Source organism: Rhinolophus sinicus, linkage group LG13 (genome assembly GCF_036562045.2).
Source record: "Rhinolophus sinicus isolate RSC01 linkage group LG13, ASM3656204v1, whole genome shotgun sequence".
Taxonomy (NCBI): Eukaryota; Metazoa; Chordata; class Mammalia; order Chiroptera; family Rhinolophidae; genus Rhinolophus; species Rhinolophus sinicus.
Genome location: NC_133762.1, coordinates 16,345,614 through 16,369,933, shown reverse-complemented (window position 1 = coordinate 16,369,933; position 24,320 = coordinate 16,345,614). Strand labels below are relative to the sequence as shown.

Genomic DNA, 24,320 nt, shown 5'->3' with positions numbered 1-24,320 from the left:
AGCCACCCGGGAGCTCAGCGGCAGCTCAGCTCAAGGTGCCGTGTTCAATTTTAGTTGCAGGGGGCGCTGCCCACCATCCCTTGCGGGACTCGAGGAATTGAACTGGCAACCTTGTGGTTGAGAACCCACTGGCCCATGTGGGAATCGAACCGGCAGCCTTCGGAGTTAGGAGCATGGAGCTCTAACCGCCTGAGCCACCGGGCCGGCCCTTGGAAAGATTTTTCTTTTGTGTTTCCTAAAATTTTTATGTGTGTTTGCATGAGTTTCCTAGGATTTATTTTATAGTTTCTTGAATCTGTAGCTTTATGCCTTTCACTAAGTTTGGGAAGTTTTCAGCCGTTTTTTCTGTAAATACTTTTTTAGCCCTACACTCTCTCCCCTCCTTCTGGGACTCTGATGACACAATGATACCTCTTGTGATTGGCCCACAGATCCCTGAGACACCGTTCTTGGTCTCTGTGACACCTATCCAGGAAATGTGGGACACCACCTTTCCTCACTTCCTTGGCAGTTACTGTTGGTGTAAGCTCAGCTCTCCTCTGGGTCCCACTGACACCAGAGAGAGGCAGAGAGAAGGGAGGACTGACTCATCATCTTGGTGCTGTAGGGTGGGGTGGAATCTTAGCTCCCTGCTGGACACTGCTGACCTAAGGGAAGTGGGGTCCCAGGCTGAGTAAATCTACCTCCCACCACTTTGTTTTACCACATTGATGCTGGTGAGGATGGAAGCTCCGCTTTCTGCAGGGACCTTTGGACACTGAGGGAGGGGAAGGCAATACTGACTAGTCCCCATTTATACTGTGTCCTTGCTGAATGGAGGTAGGGACTGCTCACCGTTAGACCCTGCTGGCACTGGGCTAGGGAGGACCAGTGTCTACTGGTTACTTCTGACTCACGTGGCCTCATTCAGTGTCATTGCTGCTCAGCTTCCCACTTGTCCTCACCGACTGTTGGGTGGGGGACAGTGGAGTGCCCATAACTTCACTATCTGGGGCCTTGTTTAGCCTGGTTAATGCCTGTTGGAGGTAGAGGCTCAGCTCGCCATTTGACTTCGTTGACACTGATTTTGGGGGGGGAATTCGACTACCATCTGTTTCTGCTAATGGGTGGTGCTCCCTGCTTGCACCTCTTGAAACCAGGGTGCGTGGAGGTGAAGGTGGTAAAGGACAGTTTACACTGATGTATGACTGGAATAGAATTTTTCCAGAAGTGTTTCCTGTTTTGATGGGCCACTCAGGTTTTGCTGATGCCTGTTTCGTCTTTGCCTGTTGGTCCTTCGGGTATGCAGGTTTCTGCAGTGCCCTGTCTGGAATGTATAAGAAGCCACAGAACGCCCGGGGAACGGTGCGCTGCCCTGCTGCTTTTCGAGTCCCACCGTCCCTAGGTAGTCCACTGACTTCTTCCTGCCTCTTGATCCCTTGCTGTGCTGATTTGTGTGTTCTGTCCCGCGTTGGAAGTTGTAAAGGGAGGACGTAGAAATGAAGTGGGGCTGTTCCATCTTGACCACACAGAACTGGAAGTCTTCATATTGATTTTGATGTAATGTAAAAATTGTGGCTAGGTACTTCGTGGTATGCATCCATAACTCAGGTTGTGACATTTGGAAACATTTTAGTAGAAAATTCTTCTTTATTTTAGGCTGTTAGGCTGTGTGCCAGGCCCTCAGTTTCCTGGTGTGTGTGGTGAAATATTGAACTATGATAGTTCAACAAACATTCTATAATCTTATTATTGAAAGAGGTTTTTTTTCCTACGTTAAGGTATGTTGTTAGTAGTGGGATAGAGGAAAGAACTTGGACTTTGGAGCTAGCCCTGTGTTGCGACTTTGAGAAATGGAGTGGCAGTTTTATTTAGCCATTGGGGCATGGACACCAGAACCAAGTGGCATCTTGGAAAATTTACTAAGTATGTGACCTTGGTCAAATTACTGAACCTCTGTTTGTCTCAGTTTCCTTACTGATAAAATGGGAATGCTAGCACTCAAAGGGTGGTTGTGAAGATTTAGTGTTATTGTACGTAAAGCACTTAAAATAGCACACACTACACTATATAAATGTGTATTAGTCCTTTCTGATTGTGGGGCCTCAAGTCAGTCTTAATATGACTATCAGTTTTGTTTGTAAAATAGGGCTAATCATACATACCCCACAGTGTAGTTGTAGGGATCAGGGAGAGTGAGAGAGAGAGAGAAAGAGATTGTGTATGTACACACATGCTACACCTTAATCATAAGTAGTGGCATGTTTGTGTGTTATATTTAATGGACTTAGGTTGGAAGTACTTTTATTTGGCAGCTTTTTGAAAATTATCATTTAAAGAAATCTTTATTTTCCTCCCTCAATTGCACAGAACGGAAAGATGCTGAAGGATGGGAGACTGTTCAGAGAGGAAGGCCTGTTCGTTCACGATCAGCAGCGGTAATGGCAAAAGTTTCAACAGAAGCATTAAGGTCAAAGGATGACAGTGATAAAGAAAATGTACGCCTTTTGCCTGACGAAAGCATACAGAAAGGTGAATTTTTTGGCGATGGACCTTCCAGTATTATAGAAGCCAGACCCAAAGACTCATTATACTCTTGTGACCATCCTCTGGCTGAAAGAACGCAGGTAGTACACTCTGAAACTCCTTTTACTGAATTTTTATAATGGATAAGTGTATTCTGGAATGTCTGATTTTTTTACTTCATTTTTAAATTTATTGGGAAAAATTTCAAATCTGCAGAAAAGTTGCAACAATAGAAAGATGAACTCTTCTATGCCCTTTATGTAGATAAACAGATTAACATTTTGTCGCCTTTTCCCTCTCTATTTACATGTCACACACACATACCATATGCTAAACATTTGAGAGTAATGTGCAAACATAACCATTCACATTCAAGTACTATAGCATGTATCTCCACAGAAAAAGTAAACTTTTACATAATCACATATTTATAAAATTTATGGAATTGGACATTTATGTAATACTGTCATCTAACTTATAGTCCATATTCAAAATTTTCCCATTGTCCCAGTAATTTCTTCATAGATTTTTTTCACCTGATACAGGATCCAATCTAAAATCACGCATTGTATTTGGCTTTGTTTCTTTAATATCTTTCAACCAGAAAAATTACTCAGCCTATCTTTATTTTTCACGACATTAATGCTCTGAAGAATACATTACAGTTTTTTTTGTACAATGACCTTCAGTTTGTTTGTTCATTATTCATTTTAGCTTATGCAGTTAAAAAATTTTTTTAAAAATTTCAATTACAGTTGACATACAATATTATATTAGTTTCAAGTGTACAACACAGTGACTAGACATACAGTTTACGAAGTGATCTCACCATGAGTTTAGTACCCATATGACACCATACATACCGTGTTTCCCCCAAAATAAGACTGGGTCTTATATTAATTTTTGCTCCAAAAGACGCATTAGGGCTTATGTTCAGGGGATGTCGTCCTGAAAAATCATGCTAGGGCTTATTTTCCGGTGAGGTCTTATTTTCCGGTTAGGTCTTATTTTCAGGGATACACGGTAGTTATCACAATACTACTGACTATATTCCCTGTGCTGTACTTTATAGCCCCTCGCTTATGCAGTTTTGACAGATATGAAAGAATTGTCCTTAGCGTTATGTCTAGAGGCATATGATATCAATTTGCACTATTTGTTGTTTACTTGGTTAAAGTAGTGTCCTCGTAATTCATTTGAGGAAAATAGTGAGGAAAGTAAGGATCATTTTCAACCTGCTCCACTTTTACTTCCTGCAATTCAGCTGTAGAGTAGTTTGCTCATATTTAAAATAATTCTTTAAAATTATTATTTCCAGTACTTCACCTGTTAGTCCATTTGAATTTTATTTTACTTATTTGATCTACGAATGCATTTTTTAGACATTTGTTTGCATTAACATGCATGTTCAGTTTAGTACGATTTTATGTAAAATGACTAATGAAATATAAGAGGTGTTCTTATATTTGATATGATACAAGGGCTAGTAAAAAGGCTGTAAAATAATTGCAGTATTTCTCAGTTTAGAATAGCATCTGCTTTTTACAATTCCCTCCTTTTACCTAGTGTAGGACATTTATTTTTATTGAAAACTACGCCCATGTTTTCCCTGTTAATGATGACCACGGCTTTTAATCCTACGTTGTTTGTGATGTTCTCTAACTCTTTCACGTCTGTTTTATGCCCATGTGAGATGGGAAGCTCCTCGCAGGCATTATCTTAACGTTGTCTTTTAATTTCCTGCAATATAGAGCAGAGTCCTAGACACATAGGAAATAGTAGATATAACTGTAAGAAACTATTTAATGTGGGTAAAATTGATGAAGAAATTACTTTTTATATCACTTAATAAACATCTAGCATTTTTGCTAATGTGTATTTTAGCTATAAAAGTTAACAATATCAAAATTTTTCTGGTTTTGTGTAATGAATAGACTTATATGACTTGGGGATTTCAGGAATAATATATACAAAAAACTTTCGAGATATTAAACTATTGCTAAAATATTTCAGTATAAAAGTTCACTGCTGATGGTGGCCAAGTTAATGATCATATTTGTTTTCTCCACTGTCATTCTAAAAATGGAATTAGCATATTTACATATCTTTTCAACATTACTTTATTGTTGAGCTTTGATTTTGTTATATAAATGATACTGATTTTTAATAAACAGTGTTGACCGTATTGTAAACATCAGTAATGCTAATATAAATATTGCCAAGAAGATTATAAACCATGGTGACTGATGTATAGATAATGTTGATAGTAGTGTAAACAAAGTGATACAATTTAAATAATGCTTATGCTAAAATAACACATTTTTGGACCCTTTAAGTTCTGACCAATAGAATTTTTAAAGTAGTTTATAAGACTTGGCCAAGTTTAATATTTATATAAATAATTAATCAAACTGTGCGTTTTATGGCCACTGCAATATTTATCTAAAGTTTATTTAAGTAGTGAGCGAGTTTTAAGTTCAAAATTTTAGAGTTGAGCTCTACTTGGAGCTCATTACTCTGAGTGTAATTGGGAAACACAGCAGCGTTCTTTCTGTACTCTGTTTGAAAGTGAAAATAAAGGCTTGTTTCTATTCATTAAACTAGACGGATTTTAAAAAATGGATATGTATTTGGCCTACTCCAATGTTGTATCTGTTTTCTATTGTTTTCACAGTTATGTTGACTATGTGTTAAATATTCCTAAATGGGAGTTGGAGGATGTCAAAATCTAAAGAATATGATTTGCATAATGAAACTGCATGCGGAGATATCTTGTACTCTTTTATGGTGTATTTCTCTTTTGGATCTCAGAATTGCTATTATGTACCATGTTGGGTCTTCATGAAAGATGCTTAGATGTTGTTTTAATGTTATCTAAAGAGAGCACGTTTCATATTTTTGAGTAAAATACTCTGCAAGTATATATGTTGGTGAAAAGTGCTTTCATTTGAAAAGACAGTCTTCATAAAAACCATGTAAATAAATACCGTTAGTTACTTGCATATGAGACAAAGTGTATACTTGTGGCTAGATAGCTTTTGTGAGGTATGTCTTCAAGTGCTCATCAGGAGTAGGCTGCTGAAGTGAAGTATCACTACAATGTATGTTGCTTGATTTTTTAAAGCAGTCAGACAAAAACCTGGACATTGTAGGTGGGCAAGTAAAAATTGTGGCTGCATGCTTCATGGCTTCTTTTCTTACACTTGAAACATACAAAACAGATGAGTGCGTTGTCTGTCAGCTCATCAACTGGTACTTCGCAGTTGATAGGTTAAGCAGAGTCAGCTTTTTGAGGTGGAGTAGTTGGTGACTATTTTTTATTATCACTGATTCATTCTGTAAATATGTTTCGTTAGTTCACAGCGAGTACATTCGATGATGTCAAGAACTCTGGCAGTCGTATCTTACAAGACAGTTCTGTGCGAACTTCTGAAATACTTCCTGTTCATGTTGATACAGACTGTGTTTCAATTACTCAGCAAGCTGACACACCTCCTTCTCATACAAGTGAAGACAAATTTTCAGCAGAGAAAGCAAGGATGGAAAGTGAAATGGACTCTTCAGATATTTCAAATGTGAGTGCTGCTAACTTGGTAAGAACAACTTATCAGAATTTTGAGTACACATATTAACTCAGTAATCTATTACTGAGGCATAAACCCCAATAATAATTGTGTTGTGTATTGCTTGACACTTTACAAAACATTTTTTTACAAAACATATATAGTATTTCATTTCAACATTTTATTCTTTATAGCAACCTTTTCAATATAGTTAAAACTTTTCTTGTTTTGTAGAGGAAGGAAATGAGACTGTCAGAGTTAAATAACTCTTTGTATGTGATTTGATCAATGGTTTTTAGTCTTGTATTAAGAAAAGCAGTAACACGCTTTTCATGCACCACCTAACACTCTGGCAGATGGGAAATGGTGCTTACTGGACTTAGTTTTAAAAAGTCTCTCGACATAGTACTTCAGACAGCTGCTGCTTATCATTTGCTTGGCGTTAGTGTTTACAATGAAATTTATTTACTGTACCCCTTGCAGAATCTTTAAAAACGCATTAATTAGTGGTTATTTATAGGTTTATGGTTTCGGATGATTACTTACTTCTGCCGCTGCCTTCCTATTTCCCACTTTAGTACTGAGATACTTGACCTGTGGGTAGTCCAGACTAGGTCATGCTGGCTTTCTTTAAAAAGTAAGTTTCAAAAGAAATAGACACATATAAAAAGTTGTTTAGAAAAATTATTTAAATTTTATTTTTTTAATGGCCACTGTATACTGTAATTTCTTTCAAAACTTAATGTCTTGCCATGCTGTAAGATGCTATCAGCAGATGGTGATAGGCCAGATTTTACATCTTAAAGAGATAATAACATTAGATACAGATGAAACTTGATATAGTTTGTTTAAGGGAGAAGTAAGGGTTATAGTAATAAGAAAACCAAATATTTAGATCCCTTAATAAGGAATAAAGAACAATTTCATTTTTTTAACGTGGGTCTGTTAGTGTGAATGTTTTAAAACGTTGAACATAATCATGGTCACATAAGTAGTGTGTTTAATATATGGGGTGATATTTATGTTTGTTGTTTTCATAGCGAGATATATTAAATAATTTATTTTGCAAATTGATTTCGTGACAATCAAATTTCAGAAGAGGAAAAGGATCCCATACTTAAAGAAGCATAACATAATTACTATTTAAAGATTCTTCTTTCCTCATTTTTCTTTTGATTATGTATGTAAATAAGCTTGTGGTAGAATATTAAAAACCCTTGGTTATATTGAAGGTCAAATTTACATATTTGAAAGAAAATAAGCCCTGCTTTAAATATGAATTTTACTATATTCTTAGAGGTCTTAGAGGAATTTTAAGTCAAGATTTAAACTTTGTAATTTGTCTTGACAGTGATATTTCTGTGGGTTGCCCTAGACGAGCACTGGGTCTTGAGGTTCCCAGTGGCGGATTATAGAGAATGGCAGCAGCCGTTTCTTTTCTTTCTCAGTACAGTGTGGTGAGACAGCAGTTCAAAGTCACACAACAACCTGTAGTTCTCTTATTTAACAGAAACTAAAGCGGAAAATGACTGAGAACCTTTCTGTTTAAGGTCATCCTTTGCCAACACTGTCAGAAAGTGCTGATAGAAAACCCAGCTACCGTGGAACTATTTTTTCAGATTTGTCAAAATTTCAACTTCTGAAAATTTGAAAATTTAAAAAATGATGATGTCTGCAGATAATTACTTAAATTTCAAGTATAAATGAATCATCATTTCATCCATAAGCTCTCCTTCTACTAATTAAAGTCTTTTCAGGTCTTCAGAGACTAAATAGAAATGTACTTTGGGGAAGATAAAATTGCAGAAATAGACTCACGTGGGAACTTTCTGCAAAGTACAATATATTCAACTTTAATATTTGCATTCACTATTGTTGTTACAACAGTCAGTTTCTGTATTCTAGGGTTTGTAGAGAAAAAGCTTATGACGCACAGGACTAGTCTCTCATCTAAACTCCCTCATCCATAGTCTCTTCCCCTGGGAGACTCTTGTGTGTTTTGTGGGGGAAAGAGGAGAAAGAGAGAGCTGAAATGGAAAGGAGGAGAGGAAGCTGTAAAGAAGACACCCGTGCCTGCATCCAGTGCACACTAATTCAGTGATGAGCTGGGGCTCAAGCACTGGCATTTGAAATACTTTTATTAAGATGTAACTGATTTTCAGTAAACTTCACATATCTAAAATACACAAATTGATAAATTTTGACATGTGTTTATACCTCGGGAGTCATCACTTCAGTTAAAAGGATGAACATATCAATTGGCTCTAAAAGTTTTCACATTCCCCTTTCTGCCATTCTCTGTATCCCCTTCCTATGGCATCGTTTTTCTGCTGTGACTGTATAATAATGGCCATTTTCAGAACTCTATGTAAATGGAACAATGTAATCTTTGTGTGGCTTCTTTCCCTCAGCATAATTATTTTGAGTTCTATCCATATAGTTACGTATATTAGTAGTTCATTCTTTTTATTGTCTGTAGGAGTGTTCTGTTGTATGCAAGTAACACAGTGTGTTCATCCATTCAGTTGGTGACATGTTTGAGTTGTTTCCAGGTTCTCTGTTGTGAGTAATGGTGCCACGAACATTTGTCTTTGTTTTGAACATTTGTTTTCATTTCTCTTAGGAAAACACCTAGGTCAGTGTTGTTGATGGTTATGTTGAGGTCTGTGCCCATTAACGATACCTTTTTTGTCATTTGAAAGACGGGTATGAAAATCTCTGGATGTGACTGTGGATGTATCTTTTTTGCAAACAACTTTGTCAAGATATAATTAAATAACATGCAATTTACCTTTTTTTTAAAGATTTTTGTTTTTTTTTAAGATTTTTTTATTTTTTATTTTTATTTTTTATTGGGGAAGGGGAACAGGACTTTATTGGGGAACAGTGTGTACTTCCAGGACTTTTTTTTCCCCCCAAGTCAAGTTGTTGTCTTTTCAATCTTAGTTGTGGAGGGTGCCATTCAGCTTCACGTTGTTCTTTCAGTCTTAGTTGTGGAGGGCGCAGCTCAGCTCCAGGTCCAGTTGCCATTTCTAGTTGCAGGGGGCAAAGCCCACCATCCCTTGCGGGAGTCGAACCGGGAACCTTGTGGTTGAGGGGATGCGCGACAACCAACTGAGCCACCTGGGAGCTCAGCGGCAGCTCAGCTCAAGGTGCCGTGTTCAATTTTACTTGCAGGGGGCGCTGCCCACCATCCCTTGCGGGACTCGAGGAATTGAACTGACAACCTTGTGGTTGAGAGCCCACTGGCCCATGTGGGAATCAAACCGGCAGCCTTCGGAGTTAGGAGCATGGAGCTCTAACCGCCTGAGCCACTGGGCCGGCCCGCAATTTACCTTTTAAAGTGCATAATTCAATGTTTTTTTAGTATGTTCACAGTCGTGCAGACATCACCATCATCAGTTTTAGATCATTTTCATCAGTACATAAAGAAATCCAGTACCCATTAACAGGCACTTCTTCTCACCCCACCCTCCCAGCCCTGGACAACCACTCATCTGCTTTCTGTCTTTATAGGTTTACCTGTTCTGGACATTTCACATAATTGTCATCATACAATATGTGATGTTTTCTGACTGGCTGTTTCACTCAGTGTGTTTTCAAGGTTCGTTCGTGTTTTAGCCTGTAGCAGTACTTCATTTCTTTATATGACCAAACAATACTCTGTTGCATAGATATTCCACATTTTATCCATTCTTCAGTTCATGGACATTTAGGGTGTCTCCACTTTTTGGCTATGATGAGTACTGCTGCTTCATGTGGCCGTATGTTTTCATTTCTCCTGGGTATATATCTAGGAGTGGAATTGCTGGTCGTATTATGGATGGAAACTTTACATTTAACTTTTGGGAGGAACTATGAGACTGTTTTCCAAAGTGGCTGCACCATTTTACATTCTCATTAGGTTTTATTTTCTTTTGCAGTTTTATCAGGTTTTTGTTCGTGTATTTTGAAGCTATGTTATTAAGTCCATACATGTTTATGATTGTCTTGTCTTTTGGATGAATTAACTCTTTTTTCATTATGAAATGACCTTTATGGCTCGTGGTGTTTTTTGCTCTGAAATCTACTGTGTCTACTTCAGCTTTCTTTTGAATGGTATTAGCATCGTGTCTCTTTTACCTGTAACCTGTTTATAGTCTCCTATTTAAATGAGGTTTTTTTATGGGCAGCATATGGTTGGGTCTCGCTTTTTATCCAGTTAGACATCTCTATTATTGACTTGTTTAGATTCTTTCTGGGTAATGTGATTGTTGATACTGTTCCTGTAAATCTGCCATCTCACTATTTGTTTTCCCTTTGACTCATCTGTTGTTCAGCTCCTTTTTTCTCTCTTTTGGATTAATTATAATAACTCCATTTTATCTAATTTGTTGGTTTATTAGCCATAACTCTGTTTTGTTATTTGAATTTTAGCTTTAGGGTTATAATATACATATTTAGCTTATCGTAGGGATTTATCGATTAACGATTCTGATGAATATTATTTGTAATACTTGTGCATATTTTTAAGTTAGGTATATAGCTTCAGAAGGTATCATCACCATTACAACATAAATTCTTCCTATGTTCCCTTTATAGTATAATATTTTTCTTTTGTTTTTAAGATATTTGATCTATAACTTGAGTATTTGCACTCAAATGAAATTCACACTGTCATTAATAATAATACTTGTTATTTATGTAACTTCACAGTATCTTATACACAGCAGTCTGGTAAAGAAGGTAAGTCATGGATTATTGTACCATTTTATGGAATACAAAAAAAGGCTCTTGGTTTTAAGAAACTTCCACACAGCTATTAAGTGGTTGAGTCTGGTGCTGGACGCAGGTTTTATAATTCTAGATAGGTGCTCTTTTATGTATATGTTGTGTGTGTGATTAGAACATGAAGAAATGAGTACTTAACCTTTTGAAGTCAAGTGAGGATTCTTTATTCTGTTTACTTGTTTTTCACTTTATAGTCCATGGCAGAAGTTCTTGCCAAAAAGGAAGAGCTAGCAGATCGTCTAGAAAAGGCCAATGAAGAAGCCATTGCTAGTGCTATTGCTGAAGAGGAACAGTTAACAAGAGAAATCGAAGCTGAAGAAAACAATGATATTAATATTGAAACTGACAACGACAGTGATTTTTCTGTGAGCTTTTAGAATTTTTAACCTAATTGTTCAAAAGAATTTATATTCAGAAATAAAATTCTTAGGGCAAGAAGGACCAAGAGTTCATCTAGTCCTACTTAAATTAATTTTAAAAAATATTTTTCCAGTCATGACATTATTATTCCGTGTGATTGAGACAAACAGTACACAGTAGTAAATCTTGTTTTAGCACTTTATCATTACTGTTTTTTAACATAATGCATTTGATAAGTCAGGAGTTGTTACTTTCATTTTACAAATCAAGAAATTGAATCTCAGATAAAGTAAGAACTCAACATTACTCAGATTGTAATTAAAGAGACTGAAGAAGAATCTTAGGTATTTTACTTTTTCTATTCTGATAAAAAGCAAATGACACACTGCTGTGCTGTCACTAAGTGCTCAAGACATATGTGTTGATGAGGGGGATTTCTTAAAGAATAAAAGTAACTGTAAATGTTTCAAATATTTTTCTGTCAAATCTTTATGCCCCCAAAATAATCTTGAGATCTTGTGATGTATGCCCTGAATATGTTAGAATGTATGTAGTACTACTACACTACATTATTATAGTACAGTGTATTAGAGTGTATTGTGATAGTATTAGCTGCTGTGCTTTTTTCTAATTTACTTGATTTGTCTCTGCTATTAATTGGCAAGTAGATTTGTCTGCCTCTTAAAATGTTTAGGCTAAGATATTTTTAACTTGATAGTGTGACTATAAGAGGTATGTAGCTTTATTCTACTTTTGAACTGTTTGTGACTTGAAATGTATTTGCAACAGGTAGGAAAATTTCATGTATAGTTGTTCATTTTTTAAGGTTACAATTGCGTTCAAATATTTGTTTTTTCATTTTCCTTCTTACATTGTAGGCCAGCATGGGCAGTGGGAGTGTATTTTTCTGTGGTATGTCTATGGACTGGAACGATGTCCTTGCAGATTATGAAGGTATTGTGTGTGTGTTTGTATGTGTGTGTGTGTTGTGTGTACAGGCAGCGGGGTATAGCATAGGTATCTCAGTACATGGATTTCTATGGAAAAGGAATAATTTGGAGTGGAATGCTGATGCCTTTTAAAAGTCTGTTCTCAATTGTTAGCTTTATAGAACAATGTGTTTAAGTAGTAACAGTACTTTTCTTTCTTCTGAACAGCTCGGGAATCTTGGCGCCAAAATACATCCTGGGGGGATATTGTAGAGGAGGAACCTGCTAGACCTCCAGGACATGGGATTCACATGCATGAAAAGCTTTCCTCCCCATCTCGGAAAAGGTCTGGCCTTTGAAATGTAATTTGCAGTGTTTCACAGGAGGGAAACTGTCCAGTCTTAGCTAGTAAATAGAGCTGCTGCATAAGATTTGGGGGCACATTACTCAGGACAGTCCCAGATCCACTCACAAGTGACCTTGTTTTCCTTAAATGTTAGATCAAATGAGTTTTGTGTTCTTTTTATATTTATCTTAAGAACTTTGAAGACTAAAGAAAGTATTTTTTGTTTTATCATGTAAATATTAGTGTTCATTTGTTTGTTACAATAGGACAATTGCAGAATCTAAGAAGAAACATGAAGAAAAACAAATGAAAGCACAACAGCTAAGGGAAAAGTTACGTGAAGAGAAAACATTAAAGCTTCAGAAATTGTTAGAAAGGGTGAGTTTTTAATATTTAGCAAATTATGGTAGCCTTAAATCGATGGGCTTATTTTCTTTTTTTTAAAAAAAGATTTTATTGGGGAAGGGAACAGGACTTTACTGGGGAACAGTGTGTACTTCCCGGATTTTTTCCAAGTCAAGTTGTTGTCCTTTCAGTCTTAGTTGTGGAGCGTGCCATTCAGCTTCAAGTTGTCCTTTCAGTCTTAGTTGTGGAGGGCGCAGCTCAGCTCCAGGTCCAGTTGCTGTTGTTAGTTGCAGGGGGCACAGCCCACCATCCCCTTGCAGGAGTAGAACCGGCAACCTTGGTGTTGAGAGGACGCGCTCCAACCAACTGAGCCATCTGGGAGCTCAGCGGCAGCTCAAGGTGCCGTGTTCAATCTTAGTTGCAGGGGGTGGAGCCCACCATCCCTTGAGGGAGTCGAGGTGTCAAACCGGAAGCCTTGTGGTTGAGAGCCCACTGGCCCATGTGGGAATCGCAGTAGGAGCACGGAGGAGCTCCAACCGCCTGAGCCACCTGGCCGTTCCAATGGGCTTATGTTCAACTTGACTTTTCTTTCTGGTCTGAGAGAAGCTAAAAGAACTATAAAGATAATGAAATACTCTAGGAAACAAAACCATTTATGTCTGCTGAACTACAGAAGGTTACTATGAAAAATAAAAAATGAATTTGTCATTCCTAAATTAGCTAGTAAGCGTTGTTTTGCAGAGTTGGCATGGATTATTGAAACTGTACCTTGTTGTTTTCAAGACAGCGTTTCCTTTGGGAGTCTTGTGCAAAGTGTAGAATGACATGACAGGACAGTTTTGAGCCATATATTATCACATTTGAATAAGTGGGGCACTGAAGAGATTTGTAGAACAGAGTCTTTGAGTATTTGGAGCAGTGTAACTTCTGACCAGTGTGGAATAGTGGAAGGATCACGGGCTCTGGAAATGGCCAAGCAGGTCCAGTCCTCCTGGTTTTGCCCTGGGCAAGTTACTTCACAATATTGACTTCAGTTTCTTCATCTGTAAAATGACAATTGTGATTATTAATTAACCTGTTCGATGATTAAATGTGGCAGGTGTGTGAGCATACTTCTAGGATGGCTGGTGCTTGGTATACGACCATTTTTATTGTAGTCACATGCGGCAGACATAGGTGAGTGCTACATTGGTCATGTGTTCTATGTGACAGATGACCTCAGAACTTAGCAGCTGGAAACAGCACACATTATTAGCTCTCGGTGTTTATGGGCAAGGAAACCAGGAGCAGCTTGCCGAATGGTTTTTGTTCAGAGCCTTTCATGACGTGGTCGTCAAGCTGTCGGTAGGGGCAGCAGTCAAAGGACCCACTTCCAGATGCACTCATGTGGTTTTGTCAGGCCTCAGGTCCTTTTAACAGGTGGCTATAGACCTCAGTCCCTTGCCAGGTGGGCCTTCATGACACGGTCACTGGCTTCCCCATAGAAAGTCATCTGAGAGGGAGAGGAAGAAAGAACCAGTGAGCTGCCAAAGTGGAAGCTGCACTGCAACTGTCTTTTATACCCTGATCTCGGAAGTGACCTGCCATCACATTTGCCGTGTTCTGTTGGTCACAGTCCTGATACAGTGTGGGAGGGAATTACATCCCTGTATTCCCTCTGAATACCAGGTGCCTGGGATCATGGAACCATCTTGGAGCTTGTGCAATAAAGTACCTAACGCAGTGTGACAAAAGGTACCTGAGCTTTCCAGTGGAGGTGTACTCACTCCTTCGTTACCTCTGGCACTTGGAAAGAGTACCAGTATGCACAGGGGGGAAATATTGTTACGCATAATGTGTATTCTACATGTGGGAGAGATAATTGGACCAAATAATTTGAAGATTTTAAAAAATGAGGTTGCGTAAGATTCTCTTTAGTACAAAAAGTTGACTGGGGAAGGAAGAAAATTTGTGATTTTTCTCTTTATTGGAATCTCAATAATTTGTCATGATTTTAATTTTAATCTTTTAGAATGAATAGGTCAAATATGAAAAACAGTCTCCATGTTCTGGGATTCTGTAAGAGTTAATGTATCATTTCATTTTCAGCTTTTGAGAAATGCTCTAACACAACCACAACTACTTACTGTGTTTCTAATACAATAAAATTACATAGTCTATTTACTCAACATATAATAAAGCCTCCCATAATTTGGAGATTAATTCTTGAAGCGGGGCATCGAGGTTGTCTGGTTTAATTTTCCCATCAATGTAGGTAACCCTTTGATTAATGTTAATGAGAAATCCCACCATGCATTTGTATAAGGGCTATTGTTTCAACACTTTCCCATATGTGGTCTCACCTATCTGTCAGCACGGTAACTCTGAGGTATACAGAAGTGAACAGGTACTCAATCCCATTTTACAAATGTGAAAACTGAGTCTAGGAGAGGCCGAGTGCAGTTTTCAGTGTCACGATCTTAGCTAGGGCGTTAAGAACCTGTCTTCTAGCTTCTAAACCCAGTGCTGTTTCTGCATTATACTTTCTTAGGTGGTTAAACATGTAAGTATATAGCTAAAATTCAGTTGAAATGTTAGTTTCTTTTTCACTCATGTTGAGCCAACATCTGATTGGCTATAATTTATTCTCATTGGTGCTGGATCTGATTTCCTGGAGCACAGAACAGGTCTTTTACTTCTGTTTGATATTGTTTTAAGGAACTAAAGGCAATGAAAATATCTGTTTTTATTCTTCTGTAGCTAAACCCTCTCTCTTTGCTTTAGAGAATGTGTCTTATGCAGACAAATGTGATGTTTTCAGACTTCTAACTGTTTTCCAACCTTTAGGATAAAATTACTTGTCTTCATTTTGGGTTATAGACACATTATGTCTATAAGGATAAGAAATATTTTTATTTTAAGTGTACTCATAGTATAGTAACAACAGCAAATGTTTCTATTGAGTCATGTATGATGTACTGTTCTGAGAGTTGTACGTACATTGACTCAATCTTGAGAACAGTCCAGTGAGTTAGGTATTACTGTTCTCTTGTTCTAGATAAGGGCCCTGAGACATAGGCTTAAAACGTTGCCCATTATACGTAGCTAGCAAGTTACCGAGTTACCATTTTTAACTCAAGCAGTCTGTCATTAAAATCTGTTCTTTATCCTTAGCCATGCTCCACTAATTCGTTTCCTGGTCTAGACTTTATATAATTCCTGAGCTGTTTATCAGTTGCACTTCTGTTAAGCGGCTATGTGCTAAAAGTGATGGTGTGATAATTCACTGTATATAGGAAAAAGATGTCCGGAAATGGAAGGAAGAATTGCTAGAGCAACGACGTCGGATGATGGAGGAGAAATTACTTCATGCCGAATTTAAACGAGAGGTGCAGTTACAAGCAATTGTTAAAAAAGCTCAAGAGGAAGAAGCTAAGGTATGTTTTTGGTGCCTTAAACATTGAATTAGTTACCCCAGTACTTTTCCAGTTGCCATACAAGAAGCTGACGTGTATGAAGTGTTTATTCTGTGCCAGAATGGCAGAGCATTTTTACAGACTTGTTTAAAACTTTCCTGGTACAGTATCTTATCCTTAACAATAATCATGTGTGTGCTGGTGTGTGTGTGTGTGTGTGTGTGTGTGTGTGTGTGTGTGTGTGTGTAAGAGAGGTTTTTTTACAGCATTATTGAGGTATAATTGACAGACAGTAAATAGCACATATGTAAAGCATCAGTTTGATGAGTTTTGACATGTATATATTTCAGAAACTATCAGTGCAATGAAGATAATAAACAATTCCATCACCCTCAAAAGTTCCTTCGTGCTTCTTTGTAATTCCTTCCTTCCTCTAACTGTTACCATGCTATTGCTGATCTGCTTTTTGTCACTATAGATGTTAACATTTTCTAGAATTTTACATGAATGGAATCATACAGTATGAACTCTTTCCTCTGGTGTCTTTCACTCACCATAGTTATTTTGATTTCTCCATGCTGTTGTGCATACCAGTTCCTTTTCATTGCTGAGAAGTATGCCACATGCCACTGTATAGAAATGCCATAATTTGCTAATTGAGTCACCTGCTGGTGGACATTTGTTTTCATTCCAATTTTTGGCTGTTACAGATACAGCTGCTGAGAACATTCACGCACAAGTCTCTGTGCACACATGCGCTTTTATTTTCCTGGGTAAATACCGGAGAGTGAATTGGCAGAGTCTTCTCACAGGTTCCTGTTTAACTTGTAAGGAAACAGTTTCCAAAGTGGTCGTACTGTTACCCCGCTTGACCAGGAGTGCCTGTGAGTTCAGTCAGCCACGTTGTCCCCAACAGTTGAGGTGGTTCCACATTGTAATCTCAGCCATTCCTTTTCATGTGTGTGGATAGTGTCCCCTGTGGTTTTCATTTGCATCTTGAACATCTTTTCAAGTACTTCCTGTCCGCATCTCTTATTGGGTGAAATGTTTGTGCAAACATCTGGTTCATTTTTTAAAGTCAGATTGGTTCATTATAACTGTGCTTGTTTTTTTCAGCTTTATTGGGATGTAATTGACAAAATAGTGATATATTGAAGCGTTCCCCCAGTCAAGTTCATCACCATGTCCATCACCTCGTGCACTCACCTTCCCTGTGTGTGAAAACATTTCAGCTCTACTGGCTTAGCGTATTTCAGTTATACAGTGCAGTGTTGCCACCTGTGTTTTATTCATACATCAGATCTCCGGTCTTACTGATCTTGGACCTGACAGTTTGTACCCTTTACCAGCCTCTCCCTGTCACCCACCCTCGCTCCCCAGTCCCTGGCAACTATTTTTCCACTCTTCGTTTTCATGAGTTTGACTTTTTTATTTAAAAATTCCAAATACAAGTGATAGCGTGCAGTATTTATCTTTCTTTGTCTGGCTTATTTCACTTAGCATAATGCCTTCCAGGTTCATCCATGTTGTCGCAAGTAACAGGATTTCTTAGAAGACTTTGTGTGGTTAGATAATAAGATCTATGGTTTGCAGATCTTTTCTCTCAGTCTGTGGATTGCTTTTGCATTTTCTTAACCGTGTCTTTTGAAGTTTTAAAAATTTATAAAGTTCGATATAGTGACCTTTTTCTTTTATACTTAGTGGGCTTTGTGTCCTATTTAAAAAATCTTTACCTAAACTTAGGTCACTAATATTTTTTCTTAAGTTCTTAATGAGGTCTGTGTTCCATTTTGAGTTAATTTTTGTATGTGGTGTAATTTCAGGTTGCAGTTAATTTTTAAAATAATATTAGATCTTTCAACCCATGAATACAAGCTATCTTTCCATTTATTTAAATCTTTGAATTCTTAAAGCAGAGTTTTGTAGTTTTCAGTGTACAAGTCTTTCACCTCCATGTTTAAACTTCTTCGTAAGTATTGTCTATTGGATGTGATTGTAAATGGAATTGTCTCCTTAATTTCATTTTTGGATTGTTTATTGCTAGTGTATAGAAACACAATTGATTTTTACATACTGATCTTGTCTCCTGAAACCTTGCTTTTTACTTGTTCATTAGTTCTAATAGACTTTTAGTGGATTCTTTCGCATGTTCTATATAGCAGATCATGCCATCTGCAAACAGGGACAGTTTTACTTCCTTTCCAATCTGGGTGCCTTTGATTTCTTTTCATTGCTTATCGCTGTGGATAGAACCTACTGTGCATGTTGAGTAGAAGTGGTACGAGTGTACATCCTCATGTTCCTCATCTTTGCTGGGGGGTCCTTTAGTCTCTTATAAAGTCTGATGGTAGGTGTGGGGTTTTCATAGATGCCCTGCATGAGATTGAGGCAGCTTTTCTCCTATTGCTAGTATTTTGTATTCCTAGTTGACTTTTTATAACGAAGGGATGTTTGATTTTGTCAAATGCTTTTTGTGCGTCTGTTGAAATAATACTCTTTCTTGTCCTTTGATCTGTTGATATTGGGTGTATTACATTAATGGGATTTCATGTTTTATATATTTGTCTAATGTTTTAGTCGCTTAAGGTGGGAGGGTGCATCTGGACCCTGTTATTCCATCATGGCTGGAAGTAGAAGTTCTGAACTATGTGTTATTGTCTTTATATTTCAGAGGAGCAATCTGAAGGCAGATTGTTGGTTGTCACACAGTCAGAATTAAAATCCAGGTCATTGTGGTCCCAAAGCCTCTGATTTTACCATTGTGATTATATAGGTTTAGTATTCCCATTTTGTGGGGTGTTTTTTTCCTTCATCTGATTTATGTGAATTTTGATTTGTCTAACTGCTTAATATATTTACTTTTATTATAATTTCTGTAAGACAAAGTGACTCTAGAAGCATATTAACACAAAATGCAGTTTAAATAATTTTCATCTAGATGGTCAACAGCTTTGTGTCTTTATGTGACAATATCAGCTGCTATTTGTAGTTTTTCAAATTCTTGATCACGGTTAACTGAGTCATGAGTCTGTACTGAAATTTTTGCTGATAGGAAGCAATGCTTTAAAACCCTGCCACCAATTGCTGCCCTGTTGGTTCTCTTAATTTTTATTGCTTTCCCTTCAAAATCCTATTTTGAAATGTGTTACATGTACAAAGAAAGTAGGCAGTCTAGTTTTGTTCTTGTTCTCTCGTTCATTTAAAAGTTTTATGATTGAATTGTTCTTAGTATGATTACATAAATATCTTAAAAATTTGTGTGAAGCATTGCCACTTACTTTCATGCCCAGACATTTTAATTTGTGAGACAAAACCGCCTTCTGCCTTTGGTTTTGTCACATGCCAGTGTGTCCCAATCTTTCCTGATCGTAACAGTCATCTGAGTTGTTAAAAAGACACGTTCCCAAGCCTTTATGTATTCATTTTTTTTTTTTTTTTGCAGGGTCTTTTCAGTAATGCAGGAGTGTGGCCTGGGGAACTTTTTCTTAAGCCGTCCAGGTCATTCTGATGATCAGGAAATTTGGTGTCACCTATATCAAACAGTGGCTCCTTCTTCAAAAGTAAATTTTGAATTCTCTGGAGTTAGATAAGTTTGGATTTGAGTCCTGAGTCAATCACTTAGTAGCTGAATGACTTTAGGCATTATTTCACCTCCTGGTACCTTTGTTAAGCTATACAATAGGAATAGTCTTACCTAAATCTCAAAGAATTAATGGAAAAATTTAATTACATTGTGCATGTTGTGTCCTGTAATACTCTGTAAAGTACTGGAATTGCAGAACAACCATCCTATTTATGTTAAACTTCTGAATTTTTTCTTAAGTCCCTAATGCATTTCTGTTGTTTTATCACTAATCCAAAAATACTAATAATCCAGTGATTTTTCATTTTTTTTTTTTTAGGTCTTAAAAGATATCTTTAGGTTTCAATAGGACTGTACTTTCCTTGACACATGTACCAAATATATTATTCATTTCAGTCCTGTTATTTAATCAAGATACAATTTTTTTTCCATATATACTTTTCGTGTGTTCTTAGAGTAAATTAATAGTCATTTAAAATTTCTTAGTTCCTATTTAGGTACTCAGAGGGTTTAAAATAACTCATTTAGAATTCAGTTGACAGTTGCTATCATTGCGGCCACCATTAATTCAGAACCTGATTCCAATATAAAACTAACTTTCATTTTCAGTTTCTTCATGGTCACCTTGATTCATTTGTAGTTGTAACATCTCGACTCATAATAAGTTTATTTGTATTCCTGTTTTTCTTTTTGCTGGAAAGACATGCTTTCCCTTCTTTAGGGCAGTTGCCCTGTTCCTGCGCTGTGTGGGTCTCTTGCCTGCTCTTGAACTTGGCTTCATCAGTTGTCTTCTTGTGCCTGCCCCTTGCTTTTCTCCTCTAGATTGCCTGCTTCTTCATACCCCTGTGTAGATGGCCTGTTGTCCCCTGTGGTATATACCCAGAGTCCTTGGAAAGAGCTCATGTCTACCGCCTCAGCACCCACGCCTTCTACCCGTACACCGCCACTTGCCCTCCATGCTGCACTGCATGTTCCTTTCCCATTGGTACGCTGTCATCACTGCGTTTGAAAGCTTTGTCTGAACCTCTTCCTTCTGAACACTGTCAGGCCCATTTTTCTAGAATACTGTGTTTGGTAACGTCTTGATTTTCCGTCTGCTTTTCTAACCCATCCTTTATTATCTTCCCTTTTTCTTTTGCTGCTGAAATGGAATTATCCTGAGTCCCCTTCACTGATTCCTTTCTTGAGTGACAATCAGTATCATAGCAGCAAGCCTCCTCTCAGCAGTGACTTCTAGACCTGAATCTGTAGCCCCACTGCCTCCACATTAATTACCTGTTGCTTGGTGATTGTATCCACTGAGACTCAGCAGTTCCCCACCCCTTTATCCCAAACCATGTGCTCATCCTGGACTCCATATTTCAGATAACCTTATTATTAGTCTCCTGTTAACCTAGACTTGGAACATTTGTGCTTATTTACTTTGATGGACTATTTTGGGTTCGTTTTTTTTTGACCAGTTTTTGTGTATAAGGCACAAAGATACGCTAGTCTTTTCTTTCTTCCCCCAAGTACCATGTATATATTCAGGTATAAATTCTGTAGTTTCTCATGTGTTTTCTCTTGTATTGCAGCTGCTACAAGTTTCTTTTTATCTCCTAAATATTTGCAGTTAATATTCTTGCCTTCAAGTTAATCTTTCTGAAGGGAATTATTGTATAGCCTCTTAGCTTAAAAACCTGTGTCTAAGGCTTACTCGTGTAAGGACTATAGTCTTCATGTAAGCTCATTATCTTAACATAAATGGACAATAACTTTCTTTAATATTGTTATATTTAAAAGAATGTCCATTTTATTATTGTAAAAATTATTCTAACTTTAAAGAATTTCCACAGGACAGCAAAAGAAATTCAAAATCCCACCCTTAGAGTTAGCTATCATTTTCATTAAGTAAAAGCTCTCCCAGACATCTCTCCGGAGTATTACTCAGATTATATGAATAGATGACTTTATAAAATAGAGCTGTACTATACATGATACTTCTTAAGAAGTGTTACTCTCTATTTGAGTTCCATTTTAAGAGATGGAAGTGAAATGGAAGTAAAATTGAGGGAATTATTGAATCTGTAGTAAATGTTTCTTTATCACAAGAGGAATTACTTCCTGTAAGTTTCTTATAAAGTCATGAGAAATGTTATGCATTGGGAATTATCATATTTACTAAACTTCATTTCAGTTTCTGACAATTTTGAGAGAGACCCTACTAAAAGAAATGAGGAAATTAGCACTCATCTTTCTTTTCATTTTTTCTAATCTCCTCTCAACAGTATTTCATAGTTTTATTATGTGTACATGGTTAAGGTTTATAACATTTACATTTTACTCTGTAACTATAAATTCCTCAGTTTAATTTCTTTCTGTATCTGCGTAAATTGTATCTATGAAGTCTGCATTAACTGATTATCACAAGCTTTTCCTCTATCAGGGATTGGATTTTTTTACCATCTTTATTCTTTATTCTGTTGTGTGCTTCTTCTAATTTAATTAATTCTGTCGTAGTGTTACTTTTGTCTTCTTCTTTAGTTGTCTCATTTTCCTTTATTTTATCAGTATAATTTTTTTTTGTACAAGCAGTTTATTTTTCTTCAAGAATCTTAAAAATGTTCATTCTCAGTACCCATAGAAATCAACAAAAATAAGGAGAAAAAAGTCTTCATACACAAAACATAGAATCATTTATAATATCATGAACTGCAAATGCCTGATGAGAAATAGTTGAAAAACTGGCATAGTCATTCAAAGAAATAAATAATAATGTAGCTAATATGTTTACAAATACTGAGTAATAACATAGAAAATTATTTTTTAAAAATACTAAATGAAGACATACATAAAACTACTGTACATAATGGTCATAGCTTTGATTATTCCCATCCCCTCACAACCCTCCACAGCTTAAACCATCTATGCAGAGAAAAATTATATAAGAAATGGTAACCACTGATGTCTATGGTTGAGAGCTGTTTTAGAAGTGTGTTTTTTTCCTTCTTCCTCATTTTCTCTGTTTTCCAATTTTTCTGAGTATATGTTTATACATATGTATATGTGTACATACATACATATGCACATACATTCAGAATGGGAAACAAAAATTTAAAAAAAAACAGCATACTTCAGATATTTCAAACTTTAAAAAATTTTATTTTTCAGTTACAGTTGACATACAATATTATGTTAGCTTCAGGTGTACTACAGTGTGATTAGACACTTATACTATTTTATCATCTTTTGGTACCTTTAAATCCGGGTTCTGGTTAACTACTTGTACATTACAAAGTTTGCCAAGGGATTTTCTGCTGTTTGCTGGGTTATGTTTTCTTCCAGGTTGGGTTTTTTATTTTCCGGTTAATTTCTCCCTCCCTCCCGCCCTTCCTTCTTTCCTTATATTTAATTAACAGCTTCATTGAGCTGTTGACATAAAAATGCTATATATTAAGGTATCAAGCTTGATGTTTTGATATACATACACATTGTGGGATGATCACCACATTCCAGGTAATTAACATATCTCCTTACCTACGTACCATTTGTGCACATGTGTGTGTGTGTTGAGAAGATTTTTACTAAGATCTATCTCCTTAGCAGATTTCAAGTGTGTAATACAGCCTTGTTAACTCTCATCACCATCCTGTACATTACATCTCCAGATTTACTTATCTTGCATAACTGATACTCTGTAGCTCTTTACCAACATCACAGATTAGATTTTTTATCCGATATGTGCACACTCTTCCCTCTTGATTTTTGTTTTATTCTTTCTAGAGCATTAGATCCCATTCCTTTTCTTACATCTTGAGTATGCTTAACATGTGAGCCCTGATATAGCATGAATAATTTTCCTTGAATATACCTTTTGTCTTTGTACTTTCAGTATCTGTTGAAAGATGGTTATATTATTAATCTACTTAAAGTATTTATAAAAGAGGACACATGGCATGGAGATTGGGAAATCTTTGTTAGAATTGTATTCAGACTTTCTCATCTGAGATTTATAAAATGTCTAGTGATAGGTTTTATTTCATTCAGCATGGATTCCTGGAGTCTGCTTATGTCAAAGAGCGCAAGCCCCTGTGTTTACTTCCCTATTTCCCTGTACCATTTTCACTGTATCCCTTTGGCTTTACAGAATGAGAAATTCAGCCCCAACCGACTTTTTCCAGCTTTGTTGTTAGCTATGCTTTACTCATAAAAAGTGTACTCTGTACTAAAACTTGGCTGTTAAAAAACCATATATGTGAAGTTGAGGATGCAGTGTAGACTTCAGTGTCTTGTACCTTGTCACTCATTCAATGTATGTTGAAAGCAATGATTTGTTATTTAAGATTTGTCCTTTCAAACTCATTAATGTATATGGACCTATTTAAATCTTAATGTAATTTGTATAGTTGCAAATCACAATGATATTAAGTAGAACTTTATCAAGATGGTCTCTATAAGAATCTTCATTTGTTTCTTAAAATTATTTTCAGTGGCAGATCTTTATTTACTTTAAATCGGTTCTTACTGAGGCCTATGGATTTGTTA

General features: G+C 36.7%; 1 protein-coding gene across 35 annotated transcripts in view; it reads left to right on the top strand.

Annotated features, from left to right (window-relative positions):
• SCAPER (S-phase cyclin A associated protein in the ER) overlaps window positions 1–24,320 on the top strand; it is a 221,071-nt gene that overhangs the window by 49,958 nt on the left and 146,793 nt on the right. For 23 of the 35 annotated variants that reach the window (XM_074318185.1, XM_074318192.1, XM_074318183.1 and 20 more), the window contains 7 exons: window positions 2,350–2,606; window positions 5,862–6,098; window positions 11,033–11,203; window positions 12,077–12,152; window positions 12,356–12,473; window positions 12,740–12,851; window positions 16,094–16,234. In XM_074318185.1, coding sequence (XP_074174286.1) covers window positions 2,350–2,606; window positions 5,862–6,098; window positions 11,033–11,203; window positions 12,077–12,152; window positions 12,356–12,473; window positions 12,740–12,851; window positions 16,094–16,234 — 1,112 coding nt within the window. The remainder of the gene's footprint in view (window positions 1–2,349; window positions 2,607–5,861; window positions 6,099–11,032; window positions 11,204–12,076; window positions 12,153–12,355; window positions 12,474–12,739; window positions 12,852–16,093; window positions 16,235–24,320) is intronic. The other 12 variants (XM_074318193.1, XM_074318190.1, XM_074318189.1 and 9 more) reach the window with 1 other exon arrangement.